The sequence below is a fragment of the Ctenopharyngodon idella genome, chromosome 18, assembly GCF_019924925.1.
Source record: "Ctenopharyngodon idella isolate HZGC_01 chromosome 18, HZGC01, whole genome shotgun sequence".
NCBI lineage: Eukaryota > Metazoa > Chordata > Actinopteri > Cypriniformes > Xenocyprididae > Ctenopharyngodon > Ctenopharyngodon idella.
The window spans coordinates 16,525,320-16,553,190 of record NC_067237.1 but is presented as its reverse complement, the minus strand read 5'-3'; the positions used below and the strand labels follow the sequence as shown (position 1 = coordinate 16,553,190).

Here is a 27,871-nt window from a genome sequence, read left to right as displayed (position 1 = left end):
AGCTACTAAATATATAAATTATATATTCTCTTATCTTACTTTAATGTTTAGAGTCAACTATATAGCTTTCTCATGCGGTATACAGAGGAAGTCATTAAGCTACATTCAAATCCAATGAATCCAACTTTCTAGAGGGGAATAAGCACTGCAGTCATTAAATATTCACTTGGATAGCTTCAAAACTCACTTGAATTTGTTTTAGATCATTAGGGGTGACATTATGGTGGCTTGCGAGGCAGTTTGAAATCAGTTCCCTTAAATGGTGCCTTCAAACGCTGCCAGTTAAGTAATTGACTGTCTGGGCAGCGAGGCAGCCGGACAGCTGCCTTCAGTTTCAAACACAACCTGTGGCTCTGTTTGCTTCAGCGGCCCAACATATAAACGTCTGGCCTAACCAATGGCATGAGTTTGGCCGTGACAATGGAAGAATGGCGGGGAGGGTTGGGGAAAAGTGTTTAGATTATTTTTACAATTCAGTTTGGTGCTGCTAGAGGCGCATACATTGCAGACCTCATCTTTTAAGGTGAAATATTTCATTAATCATTAATTATGACAAAGCACTGCTAATCAGTAGGGGTGTGATGAGATCTCGTGCTGCGAGATTAAAATGTGACGAGATTACTCGTCGAGGTGAAAAGCGGAGTGTGGCGGCAAAATTACGATAGAATATGCCACTGCTACATTTACATTATGCCTCCACTGTCATTTTGCTTTTTATAGAAATAAAAACCATTTAAATCAGCTGGATAACGGTCACTTCATCCAACACGAGCTGCATAGTCATATATAGTGCGGCACCAATCAGAGTTCACTGATCACGTGATGAAAGTAAGTGACGAGATGACTGACAAGACCATGGCGGAGGATTCGTTGCACAACTGAGCCTAAGCATCTGACAAATGTCTTATAATTTGCACTCAGCACCGCTTCTCCCTATTCACAGAGTACACGCAATCGCAAAAGCGAAAGTAAAACGCAAGTGATTTCAATACCCCGCATTTTGAAAGCGGCTCCCTGATGCGTGCAAATATCTACAAATATGAAAGCTATCTTAGGCTGGACTGTGTAGTTGTAACCATCTCTTAGCTCTGTATCATGCTTGAAGAAAAATTGGTCTCTTTTTGCACCTTAGGCTAAGAGAAAACTGTAATTCAGTTTTATTTATATTGTTTTTATTTCAATGATCAATTTGTGGAAAGGAGTTGAGTTAGGAGGTCAAAAGTTTTCATATGAAATCATAATGGAGAGAAGCCAGTCAGTTGAGTTTGTGGCAAAACTTTTTACAGTGCTTGAGTATTGTTGTCTTTTACTGCATATGATAATTCATACTCAGACAGTAGATTTGAAATGACATTCATTATAAGATGATTAGTTAAAACATGTCAAATGCACCTGCAGACAATTTTTATTTCGTCATTGAGGATTTCTTAAAAATACTGTGTAAAAATCTTGTCTCGTCTTGTGAGCTAACTGTCTCGTCACACCCCTACTAACCAGTCAAAACAAGAAGTGTGTTTTGATCTGTCTTGATTGAACGTGGTGGGACTGATACGGCTCTATCTACGTGACCCTGCCTCTCCCTTCAGGCCCGTATGAGACAGGGGTGCAGAGTGACGCAGTGTCACAGGTTTATCCCTTATCTAATTGCGAAGGCAATTAAGTATTTAATGGGGACACCTGGTGATCGTTCCTCAATCATTTATCAGCTTTCCAGGATGAATAAATGATCAGTGACTGGCACTTTCTTGGTGATTTCGAAACTGGCCCATTTAAAACTGTTTGTGTTGAGGTCATGGTAAAGAATCTTAAAGGAACGTGCAAGACCAGGAGGAAATTTAACCTGTGGAGGAGGCGGAGAGAGGTTATATAAGGCCATTTCTCTTGTTTCTGTGCGTGTGAATGCACACGGCAAAGGCATTATGAGGAAAGACACAGTAAGACAAATATAATCAAATCTTCAAACTCTAAAAGTGATAGAATAAGCCAAAGCATTGACACTGGAAAACAAAACAATTGAGAGTGGGTTTATTTGGTAGAGCCGATTTCTTAGAGAAAATAAAACCGGACAAGTTTACTTTATTTAATAACACAGTGTAGTAAAACTCAAAAAACAACATCCCACCATATATGTCTTCTAGACTGACCTGTCAGAACCATAACAACAACCCAATGCCCTGAGCAGAATTCAGAGTCATAATTAAATGAACAAAGAACGTGATGACAGAAAATAGATCGAATAGATCATGCCCCAAAGTTCTTTCCAGTCAATATTATGCAATGCATTCCCTCAGCTGACAAACAGATATTAATCACCAGCATTACTTGTCCATAAAAGTGTATAACAACACCACGCTGGTCCATAAATGTACAACATGTAGTAGATGTTATGGTTATGTCCTGTAAGTTTTTCCACAGGCTTCTGGACGTAAATCACTGCACTTGGCAGCCGCGAGGATTGTAAATGCTTCATTTTCTGTTAGTGTTGTGGATCTGAGATGCCTCGAAGTGCACTGTGACCTCCCTATGAAACTGTTTCCAGGCATTGACGTGCAATTTTTACAGTGCAACGGGATGAGGTCATTGGAATTACTGGATTTGAGGTCAGTTGTTAACAACGCTGACTGACAGGTCATGATGTTCCTGTGGCCTGGATGTAACCCTTGCTGTCACAAGCCACAAAATGAGAGATGGCCCTCATTTTTTTCTTTCCTTTCTATTAATTTATTCAAATATACATAAGAAATTCAATTCATACGTATTATAACTTGAATACACCTCTTGTATGATGAACATGTTTGTTAATTTCTGAATTAATGCCACACCAAAAAAATCAAAAAGATTAAAATGTCAGGGTGATGCAAATATACTGATATTGTAATGAAGATTCAAAAGAATTAAATTCTTGAAAATACAACCTGATTAAAGTAGTTTTGCATAATTATTTTTTTATTATTTCACAGCTTGTTAATATTTCTAACTTTTTATTTAAAATATTTTTGATTAAGATGTTCATACATGTATTGAAGGTTTAAGGAAAATGTTACATTTTACTTGATGGTTACACCAAAATAAATGTAAACGTTTCTATGAAACCAATATGAATACAAAGAGTACATTTTTTTGGCACATTAAGCTAGATTTTTTAAAATATTTTTTCTTTTCTTTATCATGGACACTTATATATCATTTAAAATGTGGTGCAACTACTAAAAAAAGTAGTGATATTAATAATTAATATTTGTTTTGAAAAAATAAAGATTAAAAACATTTGAAAGGTGTGAGGGAAAAAAAAAAATTTGTACTTGCTGGTTACACCACATGACACTTCAAATGTAAACTTTTTTATGAAACCAACATAAATACAAAGAGTACATTCAAACAACTTGTCAAATTTCTAAGCTTTATTTTTAAAAGATTTTTCCTTTTCTTTATCATGGACACTTGTATATCATTTAAAATGTCATATGGTGCAACTACTAAAAAAAGTATTGATATTTATGAATTAATAAATAATATTTGTTTTGAAAAAATAAAAATTAAAAACATTTGAAAGGTGTGAGGGGGGAAAAAAAATTTAATTTTTATTTCCTGGTTACACCACATGACACTTCAAATGTAAACTATTTTATGAAACCAACATGAATACAAAAGAGTACATTCAAAGAACTTGTCAAATTTCTAAGGTTTATTTTTAAAAGATTTTTCCTTTTCTTTATTGTGGACACTCTTATATGTCATGTAAAATGTCATATGGTGCAACTGCTAAAATGTAATGATATTTATGTATTAATAATTAATGATATTTGTTTTGAAAACAAAAAAATTAAAACCATTTTAAATAATAATAATAATAATAATAATAATAATAATAATAATAAAAAATTAACGTGCACATTCACGTGTATTCAAGGTGTAAGGAATTTTTTTATTATTAATTTTTACTTGATGGTTACACCATAAATGTAAATGTAAACATTTCTATGAAACCAATATGAATACAAAGAGTAAACTTTTTTTGGCACATTGAGCTACATTTTTAAAGGATTTTGCCTTTTCTTTATTGTGGACACTTATATATCATGTAAAATATCATATGGTGCAACTCCTAAAAACAATGATATTTATCTATTAATAATTAATGATATTTGGTTTGAAAAAATAAATAAATAAAACCATTAAAAAAAATTTAAATAATAATTAATGTGCACACTCACATGTACTCAAGGTGTAAGGAGTTACAATTAATTTTTACTTGCTGGTTATACACCACATGACACTTTAAATGTAAACTTTTCTTTAAAACCAACATGAATTTAAAGAATGCACTCTTTATTGTGGACACTCTTATGTGCCCATGCTTATTTGTGTGTAGTAGAAAGAGCTGAAAGAGAGAGATCAAGTTTTGATAAATGACCTTCATGTGGCTCAAAAGAGTGCAACAGACAGTTTAAAGTCCACTTATTGGTCCAACCAATACGTCCTCCAGCCCTGTTAAGACACCATATGTTATTTGAAAGTAGAGCAGCCCTGTTATGTCAGAGTCTTACTTGACAGCGACTCTGACCATATGTCCACTTTCAACCTAGAGTACCAACTTCAGTCTTTGAAGTCCAATACAAACCACCATGTTTTATCTATTTTCTGTTTGTCCGAAACACGTGTGTGACAAAACTGCTTCATGATGTCACTGGTTTTCCAGCACTGTGACCCATGGGGACCTCTTCCCCGAATACACCACAGAGAGAACATGCTGTGATGGACAGCCAAAACCACAAAGCAAATCACTAATAAATGAACAGACTAATAAAAGCTAGTGTAAATCCTTTGTTATTGGTCATCCAGCTAGCTCTAACACCACCCAGGTCAGCCAGGAACATTTTGATGTTTGACAGACTTCATGGACCACATTACAAAAACAGTTGTTCACGCAGATTTGTGCAATACCACATCAGGGGAATTCAGACCTTTTATATCGGACCATGCCAAACAAATCTCTAGAATGATCTACAGCAGGGCATGACATTAACTTTTTTTGCTCACCAGCCACGGTGGCTAGTGGTTTTCACTGCCCACAATTGTGATACATCAATACCATGGGGAAAAACTGCCATATATATATTTTTAAAGTCCCCCTGTGGTGAAAATCAAGTTTTTAATGTTGTTTATATGTCTATGTGGTGTTTTTAATATGCTTTAATACAAACCATGTGCAAATTCAGTCAACACCATTGCTAAGTATTTTCTCCTTAAAACTGCAGTGAACCAAAGACAAAAGCGAAATCACTGGTGTTTCTGACGTCACAAACTACCTTGTAACCAATCACGTCACTGTGTGATCGTCAACAAGTAGATCTCTGAGCTTGTGTGAGTGAGTGGAGGCGGAGCTAACTTGCATATTCATAGAACCACGTATACTAAATGAGGCAAGGGTGTAGAGTTACATACAAGCTATTTTGAAGAAATTAGGAAAACGTTTAAATGTCATTTTGCTGATCAAAGACGAGTTTTAAGGGATACAATTATTGATTACAAGGGGAATCTAATTTAACAGCCTGTATATTAGGCTGCTGTCACTTTAAGACCTGACGCACAGATCCATTATACTGTTACACATGCGTTTTCTTTCTCAACTCAAAGCATAACTAACTCTGTTTACATGAATACTCTCCAAGACCGGCATTTATTTTGACACACATTATTTTGTGTGTATTTGACTGTTTAAGCGCAATGAGCAGAGAAAACAAAAGTTATTATTGAGAGGCAGCTTTATGTGTGCACACTTTGGGTATGAGCACAAGATCTGCAGGAATGAGTAAAATAATGCGCAATTTGTGCAATCCCACGCCGAAATTCAAGCCCTGTAACACCAACAATATTCATTCAGAGCAAATGAAACAAGTGTGTGAGGGGAGGCGGGTCTGTGTATCAACTCTCTGTCGGAGAGGTGAGAGAGAGAATGCGCAGCTGATATTGCGTATCTCACCCTAAAAAATACTGGGTTGTTGTTTTAACCCAAATGCTGGGTTTAGCCCGCTGGGTAATTTTATTGGGTTATTTTTAATATTTTACCCAGGTGCTGTGTAGTTTTCCTGTATCTCAGCTGCTGGGTCATTTTTAATGTCAGTGAACTCTCTCACATACCTACCCAGCGCTGAGTAAATGTAACCCAATGTTGGGTAGTCTGTGCCAAACCTGTTAAAACTGGAACTTAACGGCCATTTTGTTTTCTGTTCTGAGAGAAAACTTCCTGAGGGGAAATTCCTGAATGAAATTAAGGTTTGTATTACATTGTTTTCCTATCAAATTATTACTGTACAAAGAGGAAAACGTCTGTGGTCTCACATTTTACCTTGTGTACGCTACAGTCTGTTTGGAACACTAGCCTTCTACAAACGCAGCATACACCAGATCTACACTCAAAGCGAACAATGCGCCAGCGCCACCATGGAAGTTTCACGGCCGTCAAACGAATGCGTGACCAGGGCTGAAATACGACGCGACATCACTGTCATATGTTATGGCAAGCCGATAATATGTAACAAAGTTGCTGTGCGCTCCACTGACTATAATAGGAGCGCTACTGATCTAGTGTGCTATCGTCGCAGCTGTGGTTTGACGGTTGAAACTCAAATGCCTGGCAGATGAGATGGCACAAGGTAATGCTGTTTTTTTAATGTAACTTTTCAAAAATGAAAATATAAGATTGCCATTTAATGAATTGGAAGAGCCTACTGATACCAGATTTCTTTCCACAGATTCCCATTGGCTGTTTCTGCTCCTGTCCCGTCCTAAAACATTTACTAAATGTTTTAGAGTATTTTATGATTGTAAAACACTGACTTGCCAATGAATAAAAAATATTGTATATGAATATTGTATATTTGTATTATTTAAAATAAAAATTAACATCAAATTGACTGACCCAGCACTGATTAAAAAACAACCCAGCAAATGGGTTAATGTATAAAACCCAGAAAAAGCTGGGTAAAAATAACCCAGCACGTGTTCTGCGCTGCGTTGCCAAATAACCCAAATTGGGTTGTTTTTAACCCAGCATTTTTTAGTGTCTGGGGAAAATGAGTATTGGAAGCGATATTTGAGCATCCATATGTATCAAAAACACTACATTGCACTCAGTTTATTGTTTCAGATGACTTTTTAAAAAACTACAATTGAAAAAAAAAAAAAAAAAGTATATTTTATATATAAAATTCAGCCTGCCAAAGTGACTGCATTACACACCACTGCTGAAATCCACCCGCATTTGGCAGGTGTTAATGCCCTGATCTACAGAAATGTTTGTAGTTTTTGGAGCAATTCTGTAACTTTATTTTGCACATCATAAGTTACTGTCTCCTAGGATGAATCTGTTTTGTTGCACCATTCTTCTTTTGTAAGTCACTTTGGATAAAAGCTTCCGCTAAATGAATAAATTACCAGTAGAAATCAGAGCTTTTGACTTGGGGCAACCAGTGTTCCTGATTTCCCTGTGGATGATCACAAAAAAAACGTGCAGAACAGTAATGAGCACAAATGAGAACAATGGAAACATCTTCCTCCTCCTCTGGTATCTGGCAACGTCACTCAGAAGAGAACACAATATATAACCACATGTGGGCGAAAAGAGGAATAGCACGTCACAGGAGTTTTAAAAGACACTTTCCTCCCACTCTCAGTACTTCTTTGCTTTTGATAAGTTCATTTACTAACAACTGTCAAAGAGATCTTTAAAATGAATTCAAAAGACAAGTAACAAGTATTCCGAACACAAACACATAATGAGAAAATCTATGAAATGGCATCAAATGAACGGATTTGGTGTGTATGTATACAGGTCTCTTTGCGCTTTACTCAGTGTGTACCTGTAGGCCATGCCAGTCCTGGCTCGGACAGAATCCTGTAATGAGAGTGTGTGTACGTTGAGGAACTCCTCCAGATGTTTTAGTTCTACCTGAGAGTTGGAACGCAGGCAGTTGAGAGGAGGATAAAGTTTCCCTCCGGCGTTCTGCTTGCCGCAGCGGCTCTGACCCCTCTCCTTCTGCCCACCCTTCTGCTTTGGAGTGGGGATATCAGGACAAGTGGCTTTGTACAAGTACATCTCTCTCAGTCACGTCCATACACTGTCCAAGCAGGCCCTCGGGAAACAAACTTCTCCCGTTTCTTCAGTATTTAGCCCTTTAGAAGATACCAAACAACCTGGACGTCCTCTTTAGTCAAGTTTCGCAGAATCCTGTTGCTCGCTAGTAAATATCCTCTAAATGAATTTGTCTCTCTGTTCACCGTCTTGTCAGTTACACATCTGACTGCAGTCGATCGACTCTTGGTTTCACTCTCTAATAAACACCATGGGAATCTGGGACATTTTCCCTGCCTGTATCTCTCCCTCCCTGCTCTCCCACCCTTTCCATCTCTGTCGCTCCACCTCTCTCTCCCTCCCTCACTCACTCTTTCATCCCCTACTATTTTCTTATCCTTCTTTCATGCCTCCACAGATACAGTAGACGTAGTCTACAGTCGACCTTTGACCCTCAGCTAGTGCTGGAACTACAACTATGACATCATGTCTGTTCTAGAGAATTGTGGGAATGAGATGAAGACTTTCTTTCCCATATCTAGATATATCAGCATGCTTGATCATTCCAGCCAGAATTCCAGGAGATGAGCCAACAAACACACACAGAGGAGCAGTAATCCATACGCACTCATGTCATACACATATCACAAATTCAGCAGACGTACACAGCGAAGCGTTGATAGATAGCTGTGTGCGTTCAGGATTAGAGGCGGTGGAAAACTGGTCACCTACAGAAGTGTAGTTGTCAGTTATGCTTTTAGTTAAGTTTATTTTTAGGTGACAGACAGAGTCCTATAAATAACCCAAATGAATTTTCACACTTGCAGGACTTTCCCAAGAGCACACAGAGTTCATCAATGAGAACAGATCACTTACTCTCTGCCTATCGCAACATAAACCCAGACGTGTAAAGCAGGATTAATCCTTGATTACCCTGAATATGTTTATTATTGTGCCATAATGACCGGCTGGGGTGCACAATATATCATATGTTGGCCAATTCTAGAGATTTTTTCATTTGCAAACTTTCAATGGCAAACTTAATATATTGCTGGGCATATATTAATATATTGCTAAAATCCACTAGGAGATGTGGAAAATGTCAGAAAAATAAACTGATGGCTCACTCGCAGTCACATGTTAGTGCAATGCTGGTATTTATTTACAGTGGGGTTGTCAAAAGTACTGACTTCAGTACCAAGTTGGTACTGAAATTTTATAAATGTGACGATACCAGCATTTCTCTCTAGTGCTTTGAGTGCTGTTGAGCGGATTCTTAAACACCTCTGATTGGCCACTGAGTTCACACACTCAACAGATATGCCTGTGATTGGCTACAATGATCAACACTTCATAATACACACAGGAGTGTTTTAAAGCAGGCATCTATCAGCAGATCCCTAATATATCCGCTGAAAGACGGATCTGCTGATAGACGCCTGCTTTCAAACACTCCCGTGTGTATCTGTGTAAGCACTCGCTAAAGAGTGTCAAATTCTATTTACAACATGTTTTTGAAGTGTTGATCATTATAGCCAATCACAGACATATCTGTTGAGCGTGTGAACACAATGGCCAATTTAGAGGTGTTTACTCAACAGCGCTCAAAATGCTAGGGGGAAATGCTGGCATTGTCACTTTTTTTTTTTTTGACAACCCTAATTTACAGTGCCAAAAAGAGAGTCTACATGTGACGATGTAAGTGCAAAATCCAAAAACACAGTCCCAAAAGTTCAAACCAAAATGGTTAATTAAAGATCACACAATATACACAAAGGGTATCCACACTATACCTGAAAAAAATTGCTCACTGCACCACAGTAGCTCGTTCACAGGCTTGTGAATAAACAAAGACTGGGCTGAGTTTAAGTTTAATTTTTTATGCTCTTCCCTCGCTAACTTCCCTCCGTCTCATTCACTCAGATGTACGTCATTGCTTATGTTGCAAGAGCGCCCACTACTGGCGGAACCCTAATGGGTTTAAATAAAACACACTAAGCCCTTGATCACTTGTAATCCACTATGGAGCTGATTTAATATTTACAGTTTTTTATGCACCATACTATAGGCCTGTATGTATGCTTCAGCTGTTGGAGAAAATTACACAAATGAAAATAATACAATAAACTATAACTATGTAAAAAAAAAAAAAAAACAGCCAGCTTAAGTATTATGTGGTTAAATGTCAAAATAACTCCAATATCATACACTAGAGCTTTGAAGGGTGGGGGAAAATTAAGTGCGATCTACTGTGACCAGTGTGACGTCACAATCATGTTGCATTGTGGTCTATGGATCTGCCTGAAGTGTACATATGAGTAGACTCACTCCCTCAGTCAAAATCGAGAGGTCAGGGGTCTGTCCAGATAAACTTCCCTCACCCACTTGATGAGGTTGAACACTTCAAAATGGCGGAGGGGATCCTCCTGAGGGGAAGTGTTTAAGGCCCCATTGTGATGTCATTGATAGGCGACGCACAAATTGCTTATTTGTCTGGATTTAAACATTCTTGGAAACATTTGGGATAATGTAAGTACACAAGTCAACAAAATATATAAACACTGTTCTAGTGGTTTTTGGATATTTTAATCCAAAAATCTTACATATTGTACCTTTAACCACCTTTCTCTTTCTTTACAGGCACTTTTTTTCCCCCCCAAAACAAACAATGGACTAGTATGCTTCCGACTGCATTGATGTCATATATAATAAATAATCGTAAATAATAAAATACAAAAATATATAATAATAAAGATACTTTTCCTACACACTAGCTGTTGTTTTTAATTGAAGAACACAGTTTTTGAAACTTCCATTAAATATATCAATCAACAATTAAACATAACAATACTCCCAGTTTCTGTTAATGAAAATGTTTGAAAACAAGCAGTTTTTAGTGTTTTCATTTTTAATTAATTTAGAAAAAAAAATAGCATAGGATTTTAATATTGGCCAATTATTGTTAATCGGCCATTACATTTGAAAAAAAAACAACAACACTATAATTCATAACCAATAATAATTTTACATTTGAGAAGACAACGCATGAAACTTGCTCTACAATGTAGAAAATAGACTTAAAATTATACAGCTTTATTATAATTTAATTATACAAACATCTGAGCACAGAATCCCAACAATCAGACTCAAGTATTCCAGAGAGCTGTGCAATAAATTATATATATCCAAGGAGACACCTAAGGCAACTCAGGACCCTCTTTTTGTAAGTTAGCCATTCATTGTCCCTGTTTAAGCTTCTATTTCCGCTCCATTTCTAAAGCACAAATGATCAGCGTCTGTGCTTAAGATGCATAGATGAGGGAGAGTTGTATCTAACAGACCTCACATAGTTATTTTCCATTAAAGATAATTATCTGCAATTGGATTAAATGATGAGAACACCCCTGGGAGGGTAATAATTTTAGGAGTGAAGGCCGCTGTTGGTGTCATATATGTCCTGCAACTCACAGCTCTTGCTGTTATTAAATCTGATCTGTGTGAGACTAATTATTACTGAACGCTTGCAGCTTATTAGCGCTTTAATGTTAACAGCGTGAGAAAAAAAAAACAAGAAAGAAATGTACGTTGTACTGCTCATGGATGCTGCCATAAACATAAAACTATTAATAAAAGACTAAAAATGGTCAGATCACTTTGGCAGAATTCCTCTGTAGTTTAAAAAAGGGAGACATTAAAAATGTTATTTGGTAAGCTATAGTCAGACATCTCGTCTACTCCGGCTCCAGGGTTTCTAGGTCACTGAAATCCAAACAAAAGATTAAAATAATTTATCAGCAGTGTTGGGTAGTAACTTGATTACATGTAATGTAATCTGGATTACTTAATCAGATTCCAAAAATGAAGTACTTGTAATTAGATTATATTACGTTTTAATAAACTGTATATAATACAGTTACTGTATTTATTGATTACATGTTATTCTCACAATGGCAGTAAATTATTCACAATTTACTGATTCCCCCTACTACTGCTTATTTATCTTTTTAAATTTTCTTTCTTAAAAACCCTACTGCTTATACATATTCAGGTCTTCCATGTTTGTGCGAGGATAGTCATTTGCATAAAACACGCACAAACCACCTCCATATATGGGCTTCCTGCACAACCTTTCCTTTACAGCTTTTGTCACTCTCAACAAACATATGATCTCTAAAGACTTTGTGAAGCGATATCCTCAAGCAATACCAAGTTCAAATGCAATAAACAACTTTTATACAGACTCATATATGCAGAGAAACCTTGCAGCAGAAATATCTATATATAAAATGCCACTGTAACACGAATATTCATCTTATCATCTTAACACAAAGGCTACCCAGAGTATGTGATGTTTGTGTTCAGCTGTTATTTTTTACCTAAATTTAGAATACATTATGGTACAAATGTCATCGGTGAATCATTTGTTCATGAAAACATTTGTACGCAGATTTCATGCACAAATTTTGCATATGCACAGTTAATGAAACCCACTGTGTCTAAAAATGTACTTTAAAAAGAATGTTTACTCAAGATATGTGCGTCATCCACTTAATAAAAACAAAACAAAAACTCGATTTTAAAGTGAGGCTATAATAACTGTCATTAAACTTTGCAGATCCAGTTTAATTTTCTCACTGCAAGCACTTAATTATCCTTATTGCCTTTTATTGATTTCTTACTGCAGGTATTAAAATTTAAGAATTAAGATCAGTAACAAAATGTCTCCTCTCATTTCACCCTTTACTGGAAAACTGAAAAATCTGTGAATAAATGAACGATTTATATTAAAAAGAAATTTTTCATTGACTAATGCACTATACCATGCCAAATATTTGCACTTTCACAAACCAGCCAGAAAAATAAAAAATGTGTATTTAATAAATTCAATAATGAATAATGACAACAACAAAAAAGTAAGCTAGGTATTTGGATTCATGTTTCAAAATAATACGTACTGCAATTTTTCATCAATGATTGCAAAGTAGTTCATTATAAATGCTTGTTGTCATTGTAATTATGAAGCTGTAGTAAATTAGCATGAAACATGAGAAGACTAAAAATACCATGCATCTCTCTGTCTGTCTTGTGTTCCGTCTCCGTCTTGAGAACTTTTTCAGCAGACAATTTTTCAGCTTTAAGAGAAATAGAATAAAAGGCGACTAGCATACAGCTGTGAGCCTCCGGCTTTCAACCCATTAGCCTTATCGACATGCTTCATTTTCTTAAAGACATAAAAAGCAAAATCAGCTCAAGGACAGGCTGCCAGAAGAGGTAAAAGAGAGAGATGTACACAATGTATGAAAGGATTTGGTGTGGAACACTCACAATGGCAAACGTCCCAAAAGAGAAACAGAAACAAAATTCCCCTCAAACACTCACAAAAATTCCAATTTTGGCTTGAAAGAAATTGATGAGAAATGTTTTGAAGTCATACTGAAATCTCTTACTTTTGATTGCAGACTTTAATATGGAGAAGTCTCAACTGGCTCTCACTGCCGTCTATGAGAAATAACTGGAATGTTAAAGTTAAAAAATAGTCATCAATAACTCAGCGAACATAAACAGAAGCTCAACCGTACTTGCTTGATGCGTGAAAACAATACTCATTGGATCTCGTGGAAGCTCAAACGTGCTGCGTAACACGAGAATGAACCTCACTGGTTCTAACACGTCAAGTGAACATGCTAGAGCTTCCATTTACCACAACTGTTGTGTGAGTTGATGAATGTTTATATGTGAATAAAAAGCTAAATTAAATCTGTTCATCATATAAATTGATCATCTCTCTTCAGAAAATCTGGACTAAACCGCTCAATTCATATGGATTAGTTTCTCTTTATGAACTTTTTGAAGCATCAAAATGGTAGTTGCACGGACTGTTAATGGAGGGACAGAAATCTCTCAGATTTCATTTAAAATATCTTCATTTTTGTTCTGAAAGTCTTACAAGTTTGGAATGACATGAAAGTGAGTAAATGAGACAATTTTCATTTTTGGGTGAACTAACCCTTTAAAGAGAACTCATCTCTGGTGGGAAATGTGTGATGTCAGTATGCACACAGGTGAGAATGTGGGTTATTCGTGGAGCTTGAGGATCAAACTGTAAGGATTGCGGTTGACTCTCGGGTTTCAACTTAACTCATTATCATTCAGAAAGTAAGACAGAAAGACGACATGCACTAAGAATAGAGATCATGTTTATACATACTTTCCTATAGAAGATCAAATTCTAATTCACACAAATATAAGACAGCTGAGAATAACTGCAGAGAAGATCAGGGGTCTTCAACCTTTTTCAGGTCAATGACCTCTTGGTTAGTAGAGAGACAGAACAGGGATGCCCTATTCCAAAAATGAGTGAAGACCCTGACCTATTTGTTTTTAAATTAACAAATGTCAGTCAGCAACAACCCACTGCAAGATTGCTTCCTCGTTATTAAAATAAATATACATTCAGGTTTTCACTACTTTTCTTGTGCATCACTCACACACAACAGCAATAAAAAGCCCTCTGTGTTTGTTTCCTTACAATATTAAGAAACACGTGGAAAGAGACAGATAAAGATCTCATACCTAAACAAAGAAAACTGCACTGTGAGACATCATATTCACCCTGCTGCCCTTCACTCTGCTTTCAGGACTCACCGGTAAGGCATGCCAGTCTCATAAGCAACACTATCTTCTCTGGCCCGGCCACACAGCTTCAAGTACCAGTTGGTCTCCATCTCCCTGATAAGAAACGCTCTCCTGGCCCGCAGCAGCGCCGCCTGCCGGTGATGAGCATGGCTATCACGATTGCTCTCTTGAGAGCTGCGATGCCCACGGTGCCCTGCCAGAGAAGCAGCTGACTGTCTGCGGTGCCTGGAGGGCTCATCGGGGCCCCCTCGACCCACCGAACTACTGCGAGCTGCAATCATGGCCGGCAGGGCCCCCTCCCCCCTATAGAGCCCGGAGGAGTCTGGGTACAATCACAATACAAAAAGATGAGTAGCTTCCTGTCTGAGACTCACTCACGGTCAGCTTTTCATCTCTTGGTTTTCTTTTCCTTCTCTTTCTGTGTGTGTGTGTGTGTGTGTGTGTGTGTGATCTTCTTCTCTGGCCTCTCTTATAACCTCCCTGCGTGCTGAGGATGAAACCAGATCTGGCTGAGCTCTTGGGTCCGGCTGTAGGGCTGGGCAGAGGGTTGGGTTGGGCATGGCAGAAGACAAAGTCACCAAGCTAGGCTTGGGTGTAAGTTAATGCTAGTTAATGTTATTGAAGATCATATGAAATCAAAATTGGAATTTAGTGGCTATTAGTCCATTTGACTGACTACGATGACACTATTGGATGAGCTGGACGATGGAATAACTGTTTTCTCCATATTTGATGATCTTTACACAGTTACTGAGTTTCTGATTTCACTTGAATAGAGACTGTTTACTGTTGTCTTTTTAGAGCTGCTTGACAGCAGAATTGAACTCTGTTCTGTTCTGTGACTAAATGAACATTTAGCAGGGAAAAGGTACAGTCTGTCCAAACTAATTTTATTTAGGGATGGAAATTTTGACAATAACCATTAAAATAATTAAATCATATATGTTACTTTCTCTTTATCTCAAATTAAAATGGTCAAAAATGAACAAATAATGCAGAAAAATGCTTGTGTTCCATGATGAAAAAACAAAAACAAATCTTACAGTCCCAAAAATCTTATGGATTTTATACGTTTTATTATATTTGTGCTTAACAATTTGTATTTAACAACTAGAAATAACGTTGGGTCCTTTGGCTATAATTTATCATTTTAAATATATTGGGTTATTTTACAAATAACATTATATAGTCACATTTATCAACTAATACTGATATGTTTGAAGTCAGTCTTTTTTCTTTTTTCATTTTTTTTTAAAGAAATTAACACTTATTTAGCAAGGATGCATTAAATTGATCAAACATGCTAGCAAAGACATTTATAATGTTACAAAATATTTCTATTTCAAATAAATGCTGTTCTTTCCATGAACTTTCTATTCATCAAAAAATCTTTAAAAAAAGTATCACGGTTTCCACAAAAATATTATGAAGCAGCAACATTGATAATAATCATAAATGTTTCTTGAGCATCAAATCATCATATTAGAATGATTTCTGAAGGATCATGTGACACTGAAGACTGGAGTAATGATGCTGAAAATTCAGATTTGCCACCACTGACATAAAGTGCATTTTAAAATGTATTAAAATAGAAAACAGAAATATTTTATAATTGTGAGCATAAAAGATGTCCTTCAAAAACATTTTTTTTTTAAAACTGACCAACTCGCATCCCAATAATACAACCCGCCTTTGATCAGCAATAGTAAGTAGCAAGTACGATGCGCAGCATAAGTGGACTATAGGGCTAGCGTGCCCTTCAATATGTCCCACAAGAATGTCCTGCTTCAACAGGAAATATGTCAACACAGACAGGAAAGAAAATTGCTATCATTAAGCCATTTCACAGGCTCTACTTGCACCCAGCAGGTCCCAACAATATCTCATAACTCCTCTCAGGGAGACTGCAGGTGCTCAGATGAAGCTCACTGATGCTTACACTCACCAAACAAACAGACAGTTAAGGCAACAATTCAAATGGTAATCTTTTTAAACATTGACTTTCTATATTTATCCTTTGGGTCTTTGCACCATTTCTATCATGTCACAAGACCAGCGGTTTTGCTGCTAAGATATAGGTTTGGTACTGTGATGAAGTAAGGATGAGCCTCGTAACACATGTCTAAGACTGCTGTAACTTGCAACCTATTCACTTTCACACAGACACACACACCTGAACATCTGCTTCCTATACAGAAAAAAATAAAATGTATCATTAGCATGTTTTTAAATGCTCAGTTTGAAGCAATTTTAGGCCCTTTGGGTGTTTTATGATCTGCCTAATCAATCCATGCTTACCTCAAGGGTCCAGCTGAGATTAATAAGGAAATCTTTCAGCAAATTACTTGCTTGCTTCCCCAGAAATTTGTCTTTCCCTGCCACCAAAATCAGCATGAAAATTAATCCTCCCTCTGATTGTCAGCAAAAAAAAAAAAGTTGTATGTTGTTAAAATTTCCTCTCAAGAACTTTAGAAGAGTATGAAACCTTATTTCATGCTTGAGTAGAGGAGTTTGAAAGCAACTTGAAAGTCTCTCACCTGAAGGTTACAGAAAAGGACGTCCCAAGACAGGCTCTCTTAATCAATTTCAGCAATGTGCATGCATACATGCCAATGGGTGAAAAACAGGAGTGATCGATGTTCTCTGAGTCCATCAAAGCTCCTGTCAGAAGTGTGCCAATGCTCAGATCAAATTCAAGCAGAAAAACACAAAAACTATAGCAAAAAAACGAGGTGATGAGATGTGAGCAAGTGCCTAGCACAAACCCGAATGTGCGCAAATATGATATTTACACACAATATTCACAATAAGCTCCAGTATCACCTTGCTTTATCACTTAGGAATTAATGGGTAATCAAATATGAATTTTAGAGTAACTCAATGCCGCTCTTTCAGATATTCTCCGCACCCCACAGGCCCTGATCTCACGGGTCACATTTCCAAAGATGAGTGCTATACTTAAGGCTTAATAATTGATACAGGTAACGTCTATCTGGTCTGGCTGATGATTGGGGTTAAGAGTATATGCCTGTGGGTTTTTGGTTTGGGCAAAGTGGTTTGAGAGATGGAAAGTGAGAGCTAGCAGAAGGAGAAGCTGAAGAAACCAGAACCCCGTCGAGTGGACCTTGGATGTGACGTGGAGAGGAAACCGGAGCACAAGTAGGTCAGCGTTTGGCCCTTTGACAAAGGTGAGAACGCTGTCATTCACGTCTGAAGCATATCGGACTCCTCTCACGCTACGGGTGAGTGTGAAACAATATGCTGAAAATGTAAAGCTAAAACACTCGTGCACAGGGATCGATTCTGGAATCGGATACTTAAAGGGTTAGTTCACCCAAAAATTTAAATTCTGTCAGTTACTCACCCTCATGTCGTTCCACACCCGTAAGACCTTCGATCATCTTTGGAACACAAATTAAGATATTGTTGATGAAATCCGATGGCTCATTGAGGTCTCCATTGACAGCAAGATAATTAACACTTTCAATACCCAGAAAGCTACTAAAGACATATTTAAAACAGTTCATGTGACTACAGTGGTTCTACCTTAATGTTATGAAGCAACGAGAATACTTTTTGTGTGTAAAAAAAAACCCCAAAATAACGACTTTATTCAACAATATCTAGTGATGGGCGATTTCAAAACACTGCTTCATGAAGCTTCGAACCTTTATGAATCTTTTGTTTCGAATCAGTGGTTCGGAGCGTGTATCAAACTGCCAAAGTCACGCCCCCCAGTGGTGAACCATTAAAATTTCAAAACACTTATGACATAACGAAGCCTTGCTTACTGTTACTTGCTTACAGTTTGACACACGCTTCAAACCACTGATTCGAAACAAAAGATTTGTAAAGCTTCGAAGCTTCATGAAGCAGTGTTTTGAAATCGCCCAAAAGGTGCGCACAGAAAGCCGCCTCTCATACTGTAGAACTGAGTTCACTTCCGCGTCTTTTTGCGCTTAAACAGACAAATGTTGCGTTCAAGTCCTCCTGGGAAGTTCGTATTTACCAGGTGGGAAGTTATGTTTATAACATCAGGTGCGTTCAAGTCACTGTTGTCAGAGCAAGATGGCGGTGGACCTTCTCCTTATTAACTACACAAAAATACAGCAAGTTTTTTAAACTCTACTTCCAAAAAATGAAGAACAAAGAATGTGCATCAGGTGTGTTTTGCTTTTTTAACATTTTTAATTAATCTATGAAGCCACTATAAACTTTATTGTTACATATTATATTGTTATATTACAATGCCATTATATTTTGTGCAGAGAATTAGCTTTTTTGTTGTAGATAAAAAAAAACTTGGAAATGTCACTGCTAAATACTTATAAATAAATATTGTGGTATTCCACCACGTTTCTCACAGACACGCCCCCAACTCGTAAAGATCGGGAATTAAAGAAAATTACGAGCTTTCCACTCATATTTACGACTTTGCGGTGCCGTTCATGTGCGATCAGCTTGTAAATAGGCTATTTTCGACATGACTTGAACGCACCAAAATACACACAAGAATATGTCAAAATATCCTCGTAAACACCGTTGGTTATGTCTTAAGTAAACATGGACAGTTGAGAAAGAAAACGCATGTGTAACACTATATTGGATCCGTGCAGCTCTTTAAGTGTCTATAATAACATTTAATCAAACAACAAAAGACAAAGAGAAAATTCACTCGCTGTTTTTGACTGAATAACTTTTGTAACTATATTTGTAATGTATATTTTATTTATAAAGTGCAGTGTAATTTACATTTGATTACGGTTTCTGTACCTGAATACCTGAAAATCTTAAAACACTGTTTATTTTAATCATATATTTTGTTCAGTTGTATTTATTTGTGTGTTTTTTAAGTGTTTACTTGTCTTTAATAATGCTTGAAATTTATAATATTTATTTAGGCTAGTTGTTTTTGCTATGGTATTTTTAAACCATAGGCAAAAGTTCCTTGTGTAAGTGTTCATTAGCCTGTAGATTTTTGTTCATGGTATTCAGCTACAATGAAAATAAAACTTAGAATAAACGAAAACGAAATTAGTGATCGATAAGTATCGGAATCGATAAGCAGAATCGGAATCTTTTAAATTCAAACAATACCCAACCCTACCCAGCAACACTCATATATATGGGGGCAGAGGTGAAAGTATTTGTGACCATTTGAGTTACTTGTTCCAGACAAAGTAACTAAACTCCTCCTCCACTGGTGACCATTACGTCTCTCCATACATCCATCAACCGAGGTTACGACCTCTGCACCCAGTATTGCAAAGCTAAAACTGCTACAGTTGCTGTGCCATTGCTCAAATGCTATCACAAAGCCTGTTACTATGACAGCAAACATAACATAGATCACAATTACACTCACACATGCAAACAAAACCCAAACAGACACACTGTAGACCAGCCCTGAAAATGTATATGGCCCTAGAGAAAAATCTACTACAGCTCCATTCACTTCCTCAATCACTTACACATCATTCTGGAAAATATATCTGTTACTTCTCATGAGGCTTTAAAAGTGGCCCTTGAAATAGAGAAATGAGATACGTGACTATGATTCTATCTCCCAGAGGAAGGGGTCTGAATTTACAGCCTCCTTAGAGAATCATGATTGGACAAATTGAGAATTTAGGAATCCTTTAATTCATGAGTTGTAATTCAAATTGAATCAACAATATCTTAAAGGTGACCTATATTTACAAGATGTAATATAAGTCTCTGGTGTCTGTGAAGTTTCAGCTCAAAATACCCCACAGATCATTTATTATAGCTTGTCAAATTTGCCCCTATTTGGGTGTGAGCAAAAACACGCCGTTTTTGTGTGTGTCCCTTTAAATGCAAATGAGCTGCTGCTCCCGGCCCCCTTTCCAGAAGAGGGCGGAGCTTTAACGGCTCACGCTTCAGGTTGCTCAACAACAACAAAGCTGGAGAATCTCACACAGCCAAAATGAGGATGGTCAGTAACGGTGTTCAGCCTTACATTGTTCAAACTGGCGTTGACACTGATGGAGAGACTCAGGAAGAAGCTACAACTGTTAGAATGAAACTGGACGTTTCTGAATGGTTAGTGGATAAATTTATGTAGTTGCTGTGGAGTTGATTCAACTCATCGACTAGCATGTGCCGTCATGTTAATCTTTTGTGCAAATCCAGCATTGAATTGACCCTCGTTTGTGAAGCAGTCCGGCGAAACTCTTCCTCTTCTCTAAAGCAGCCCAACATGGCCTCACCCCCTTTGTTGTGTTCTTGGGGGTGGAGTTTATGTAAATTTTAGGGTTTGTGATGTCACCAACTCGGGCAGAAGCTCGTTGTAGTCCCTACCAGCCGTTTGTTGTAGTCCTTAAAAAGTGATTTCTGTAAAATAAAATATCTCCCTTTGCATTGAACTTTGAGTGTCGTAACTTTGCAGACGTGGTTTATGCTCAAACAGCAACATTACACACTAACTAAAGTTAAAAAAGTGAAATCATAATCAAGGACCCCTTTAAAGGGGTCTAATGGCTAACGTCATTGTATAGGAAACAGTATCAACACCCACTCACTATTGCAGACGAGTAAGGCTGAATCCAAAATCGCATACTTCCATACTATACAGAAGGTGAAAAACAGTGTATGATAAAAGGAGTATGTCTGAATTCACAGTGCTCATAAAAAAGTAGGCAAAAAAGTACCCGGATGACCTACTACTTCAGACGAGATTCTGAGCTGCGCATTCGATGGACACTTTACTATCCCATGAGGCCATGGGAGAGGATTTGTGAATGGAAGTAAAGCGACACAACTGACGCTGGGAGGTCACATGATAATGACAACATGGCAAATGTAGTATGTCTGGATTACATTCATACTACACACATTCATTTGAATACTAACATACTTTTTTTAGCGGTCGCAAAAAATAAGAACCTACTCAAGAGAGTATGTGATTTCGGACACAGCATAAGTGTTTTGAAAACATTATCCATATAATAAAGATAAAGCATTATGAAATCATTCACTTATGGTTTGTGATACAGCTGTTGTCAGATCCAATACAGTTGCTGCTTCATCTTTCAACAAAAGTTTCTTCGCAAACTCTACATTACACTGTGCCTCATTTACAAAACAATCTGAAGTCAAATGCTCCGAACAAACATAAAATCCTCAGACACACTCCGGGACGCCATTAAAATAAACAATCCACTTATTTCCGACGCTGGGATCCTTCTGAAGTCTGAACAGAAGCACAAGCGAGCTGTTTAAACTGGACACGTCAAAGCGAACGTTTTATGGTCTCATATCCTGCTAAGTACTACATTAAAAGATGTTTTTATCCTGAGAGTAAAACTATGCATCGCTCAAACATTGTAATGAATGAGAGAGGAAATTAAGCAATGCTGAAAAGGATAGAAGGAATGAAAGATAATGAGTGAGCAATAACCTGAGCCATGATTATGAAAAAGATAAAGACTGAATCAGGAATCAGCTGTTATATCTTGACTGAAGTTTGAATAAAGTGATGCTAAATCGCAAATCTTTCAGATTGAAAATGGAAGTGTTGAAATCCATTTTCTTTCTATTTAACTTTCTGTCATTTATCTCTGGTCTGTCCCTGGACTCTGTTCTGAGATCAACACTTATGACAGTTTTCACTGTTTGGCATTGAAATGACTGGTCGTGTTCTCCTCTGTAACACACAGACACTGTGTGAGTGGGGGTCAAATAGGTTACGCAGTCTGATATAATTCATCAAGCCAAATAATATTGAGTCATAGCCAGGAGAGCTTCAAACATAATTGTCTTGGTCCTAAGGGCTCTCATTCAGCCGAGTGATTTTATTTCAGTTGTGAAGGGTGAAGATTAAAATGAACAAGGGGTTGGGGGGGATAATGGAATGATGACTGCCTCTTATCTAAAAGAGCCAAGGGAACAGTTTTTATCTCTAGTGGATATGCAGAGCAGAAAAAAACACAGCAGTTTCCAAAATTAGTGCACATGAGGAGGCATCAGAGATGGTACGGGAAGAGAGAAAGAGAAGGAGCAAGGAATAAGAAGTGTGTGCAAATGCCCAAAGCCCTGAATGGTAAACAGATTCTTCTCAGCCACTGTGTAGCAAAGCTTTCCTGACAATCTGGTGTCTAATTACTCCAGTATGCCATTCTAACCAGACAGAACAGCTGTTCGCAGGCTCCAGTACTTTCCACACACACTTTTAGATTCATTCTGCACCATTTCTCACCTTCACACAGGGTGCAAATCTAACAAGGATTTGGTGAGTAAATATAACAGTGTTACTTAGCAGTTGGCCATTAACTTTATTAATAACTGTATTAACATTATATGGGTTAATTCGTAAGAATGACTTGCTGATATAAATGAGTAATTAAAAAAAAATAAAATCAGTCTACTAAAGACAATACCTGTCATGACTTGAAACATTTCAGTCTTTTTAAATTTCTCAGATCTAGATATTGTTACTATGAGGTACAGTGAACAGGCCAGTTCTTCCTTATTTGGCAGCTATAAAACATAAGGTGCATCCCAATTTGTGTACTTGCTCACTATTCTATGCCGTTTTGTAGTATAAATAGTGCGAGTAGTGTGTTCACACTGAAAATTCCAAAAAGAAAAAGTCCACTTTAAGGGATTAGTTCACTTCAGAATTCAAATTTCCTGATAACTTACTCACCCCCATGTCATCCAAGATGTTTATGTCTTCCTTCAGTCGAAATGAAATTAAGGTTTTTGAGGAAAACATTCCAGGATTTTTCTCCATATAGTGGACTTCACTGGGGTTGAAGTCCCAAATTGTAGTTTCAGTGCAGCTTCAAAAGGTTCTACACGATCCCAGCCAAAGAATAAGTGTCTCATCTACCGAAAATGTATATACTTTTTAACCACAAATGCTCTTTTTTGCACTGCTCTGCGATGCGTCACGCATTACGTAATCACGTTGGAAAGATCACACGTGACGTAGGCGGAAGTACCGATCCAGTGTTTACAAAGCAAACGTGCAAAGACTAAGCCAAACGGCCTTTACAAAAAAGAAAAAAAAGGTAAAACAACGATGTCGGACGATTTTGAAGTTATTCAAAATATTTTGAGTTATTCACCCTACCGCCTACATCACGCGTGACCTTTCCAACGTGATTACGTAATGTGTGGCGCATCGCAGTTCAAGACGAGCATTTGTGGTTAAAAAGTATATAGTTTTTATTTTTTTTAGAAATTGACCGATGATTTCTCTAGATAAGACCCTTATTCCTCATCTGGGATCATGTAGAGCTCTTTGAAGCTGCACTGAAACTGACATTTGGACCTTCAACCCGTTGAACCCCAGTGAAGTCCACTATATGGAGAAAAATCCTGGAATGTTTTCCTCAAAAACCTAAATTTCTTTTCGACTGAAGAAAGAAAGACATGAACATCTTGGATGACATGGGGGTGAGTAAATTATCAGGAAATTTTAATTCTGAAGCGAACTAATCCTTTAAATCACCAGTATGACCTACAGGCTGAGTGAATAAGAGACAAGAAACTTCAACAGAGACATTTTAGGCATACTATGCATATGATTAAGAGCGAATGTGTACATATTTTAAATAAAAAATATTATTTGCAAATAGTTCATATAATCTACAATAAATTCTTATTTTACTGTTTTTCTTTATTTATTTTTGTATTTAAGAAATGGTTTCAGGATTGGTTTGCAAGTCAATATGTGATTCAAAAGCCGATGCTACAAGCTTACCAACTGACAGAATGTGCGTTTTACCCCTTTTTCCCTTTTCCATAATTTCCTTCCATTTATAATGTTGTCACTGTGTTCTACAGCTTCAGTAATCCAATATGATGTGTAACTGATTAACATGAAAGTCTTTGTTCTGTCAGTTTCTCTCAAAGAGAGAGAATGGAGTGAAATGACTGCCATCCAGCAGTCAAATCACATCACATCACTTCAGCAACAATGAGAGAAGAGCAAGTGACAGTGAATATCATTGGGCAGCTCCTCCTGCTGGACAAAGACAGACTCTTTTTAAACACTAATCTACCATGACAGCAGTTGAATGTAATTATCAGCTCTACTCATCTGTCTCGAAAGTATCTCAAAATGAAAAATGTCCACATGGCAACATTTCAGGAATGCTGCATAATGCTATAATGCATCTGAGCCTGATGCATCATAAAATGCTTGACTGGATGTCGCACTATGAGAGTTTGATCAACAATTTTAAATGTCTTCATTGCAGCAGATGTTAGATGTGATCATGATTCATCAAAAGGCTTTTTACTCACCTGTAGGGCAACTTTGAACTTCTGCGACATCTGTCAGGATCATCTGTCATATCTCGTACTGCCTCCATTTTATCTAGATATTTAACCCACCTGGAAAACATTAAAGAGGACATATCATGAAAATCTGATTTTAAGTGCTATAATCAGGTCTCCAGTGCATCTCCCAACCCAGAAAATGTGAAAAAGGTCAACCCAGTAACTTTGTTTTGGTAAGCCTTTCTCTGCAAGCATGTGAAAAAACGAGCCGCTCAGATTTCACTCCCCTAGTGACGTAGGAAGGGGATCTCATTATAATATTACCGCCCCTTAATCTGCACGTTTCCACCCACTGTGCCGTCATTTTGTTTTCGCAAGAGACAACGGTGTACCAGTTCTAACGCCATGGCAAACGTTCAAGCAAAGCATGCTAATTATTCTGTCGCTGGCTTCACAGACGAGCACTGAACACTATTTAGATTCTCGTTAGCTTAGATAGCCTGGAAGTTGACCTTCGATAGCTAAAAATGGATAGCTAAAGCTCCGCCCTCTTCTGGAAAGGGGGCCGGAAGCAGCAGCTCATTTGCATTTAAAGGGACACACACAAAAACGGCGTGTTTTTGCTCACACCCAAATAGGGGCAAATTTGACAAGCTATAATAAATGATCTGTGGGGTATTTTGAGCTGAAACTCAATATTATATTATATTACATCTTGTGAAAAGGGGCATTATAGGTCCCCTTTAAGATACAACACTTACTGACAAATAATGCAAATCTCTCAGAACCTCTCAGCAGTTCAACTGTGTTTCCAACAATCTGTTAATGATGATTATCTACTTAAAGTACTTGAGCTTGATGGATGGTTATTGAATTTATTTTTAACTGTCATTATAAAATAAAACAAAGATGCCCTTGAGAGGGTTATTTATTCATTAACATCAACTACAAAATAACATGCACATCTTAAGTTTTTTCATTTGTAAACTGTTCATCATATATAAATATTTGATTAGCCAACCATTAAACAAGTGTGAAAAGGATTTAAAAAGGCTGTTACCTCGGCTTCAGAAATAAAGAGTTTAGTGCATTGTGCAAAATCTGTTTTTTGAGACTTGTGATGTGTACAAAGAAACTGTTTAGCAAGCATGTTTTAAGATCCCCGACCACACACCTCAACCGTTTAGTTTTGACCTCCTTTGGGAGGGTTCAAATCCCCTACACACCACCCTTATACACCCCTACAAACTCATAACCTGTATTTTTGACTCTGAGTTCATATATCGCACGCACCTGCCTGCACAGTGTTCAGTAATCTGACAGGTTGGAGAAGAAACCCCGCAGATTCACCGTGAACTGAAGGGCAACCCCTGACATGAATCCCACCCTCCAAAATAGTAGCACGCACATGCATCCCAACACCTCCCATTGGATTGCATTCATTATTAATCTCACCCCTTTAATGAGTTGTTCACAAAGACATGATGAATTATTAAAATCATACCTTGACAGGCTGGTCGGTTTGCTTTTATCACTGCTCAGTGTTTTCAGTGGTCAGTCCAGTGTTGAATGACCATTTGGCCTTTCTGTCAAGACCATATTTAAGCATTTTGTTTACACCACAGCCAAAGTTACCCCCCCCACACACACACACACATACAGACTACAAAAGTCTTCCTCAGGCGCGCTGGGCTATTCCTTACTGAGGGTGTGTTGTTACACATCCAATTATAGAAAAATATCATCACTCCACAAGGCATCTAGAGTGGCATCAAGTGAGCTATGCACACCCATTCTCTCTGACACACCACTGTAAATATTGTTCATCCTTAGGATGCAACATTGGTCTTATTTAAGTAGATACCGAGGGATCCAAAAGTCAGACACTACTATGAAAATGCTTATATTTAGCTAATTTTATAATTTTATAAAGGTAAATAAAACTTATATTTGAGTCAAATGATTCATTGATATTTTTTCAGCATTCATAATTATATTGTATTCATATAGTATTTAAATTTATTTTTCTTTTCTTAAAATTTTTCAAAATGTTCAGTCAATTTTAGAAGACTTTTCATTCTGCTGTCTATGGCCCTCTAGCGGTTAAAAACAAAACTGCATGCATTTTGTGGAAGAACGTGTTTTGGTTGTGCTTCGGCTCTGCGTGACTGTGCGGATGAATATGATCCTCCACAAAAGATAATGCTTTACAATAAACTCTGTTTGAGAGCTACATATGGCAATTTATCTGTTCAATAACATAACTTTTTCACCTGTTGAGTAATAAAAACGCAATCATCTCCGCACCGCGTTTAATGTTACAACATTTCAAATACCTCAGTTCTCGCCATCTCCAAAAAGCCAAGCCAATGTCGATTCTTGTTTTATTACGAGCTCTGTCTCTCCTCTGTTCCGCGTTTTTTTAAAACGGGTGACTCTCCGGAGCAGAGGTTGGAGATTTAGCTGCTTCATGTCAACCTTTCTCGCTCGTTGTGACAACTAACCTCTGCCACTCCCACACCAGACAGCTTCAAAGTAACCAGAGCAGCTTTTCTTTATTTACGGATATGACGAGAGCGCACAGGCGAGTGACGTATGTACGCAATTTCCCGCGAAAACCATCCCGACAGGTCTAAAATATAAACACTTATAACAGGCTTACCATAGTGAATCAGAGTAAGACAAAAATACATTTTGGAAGAAGGATTGATGATGTATTGACTCATTATTTAAATTTTTATCATTTTGAACAAAGAAAAGTTATAGTGTAGCATCAGAGTTAACAGATATAAAATAATGATGATGATAATAATAATCACATATCACTAGTTCTATAGAGCATGAACTGTTAAAAGAGTCCGTGGGATGTTTTAATCACCAAATTACTGAAGAAGTCACACTGTGTATGGT

General features: G+C 37.3%; 1 protein-coding gene across 3 annotated transcripts in view; it reads right to left on the bottom strand.

Annotated features, from left to right (window-relative positions):
* The window catches only part of kcnab1a (potassium voltage-gated channel subfamily A regulatory beta subunit 1a), a 124,930-nt gene extending 97,468 nt beyond the window's left edge, over nucleotides 1-27,462 (bottom strand). Inside the window, exons 1-2 of one of the 3 annotated variants that reach the window (XM_051870656.1) lie at nucleotides 27,298-27,462; nucleotides 24,986-25,075 (exon numbers count right to left, since the gene is read on the bottom strand). In XM_051870656.1, coding sequence (XP_051726616.1) covers nucleotides 24,986-25,053 — 68 coding nt within the window. In that variant the 5' untranslated portion in view covers nucleotides 25,054-25,075; nucleotides 27,298-27,462. Of the gene's footprint in view, nucleotides 1-7,862; nucleotides 8,367-24,985; nucleotides 25,076-27,297 lie in introns of those variants that run through there. The other 2 variants (XM_051870654.1, XM_051870658.1) reach the window with 2 other exon arrangements.
* Between the last annotated feature and the right edge of the window lie 409 nt (nucleotides 27,463-27,871).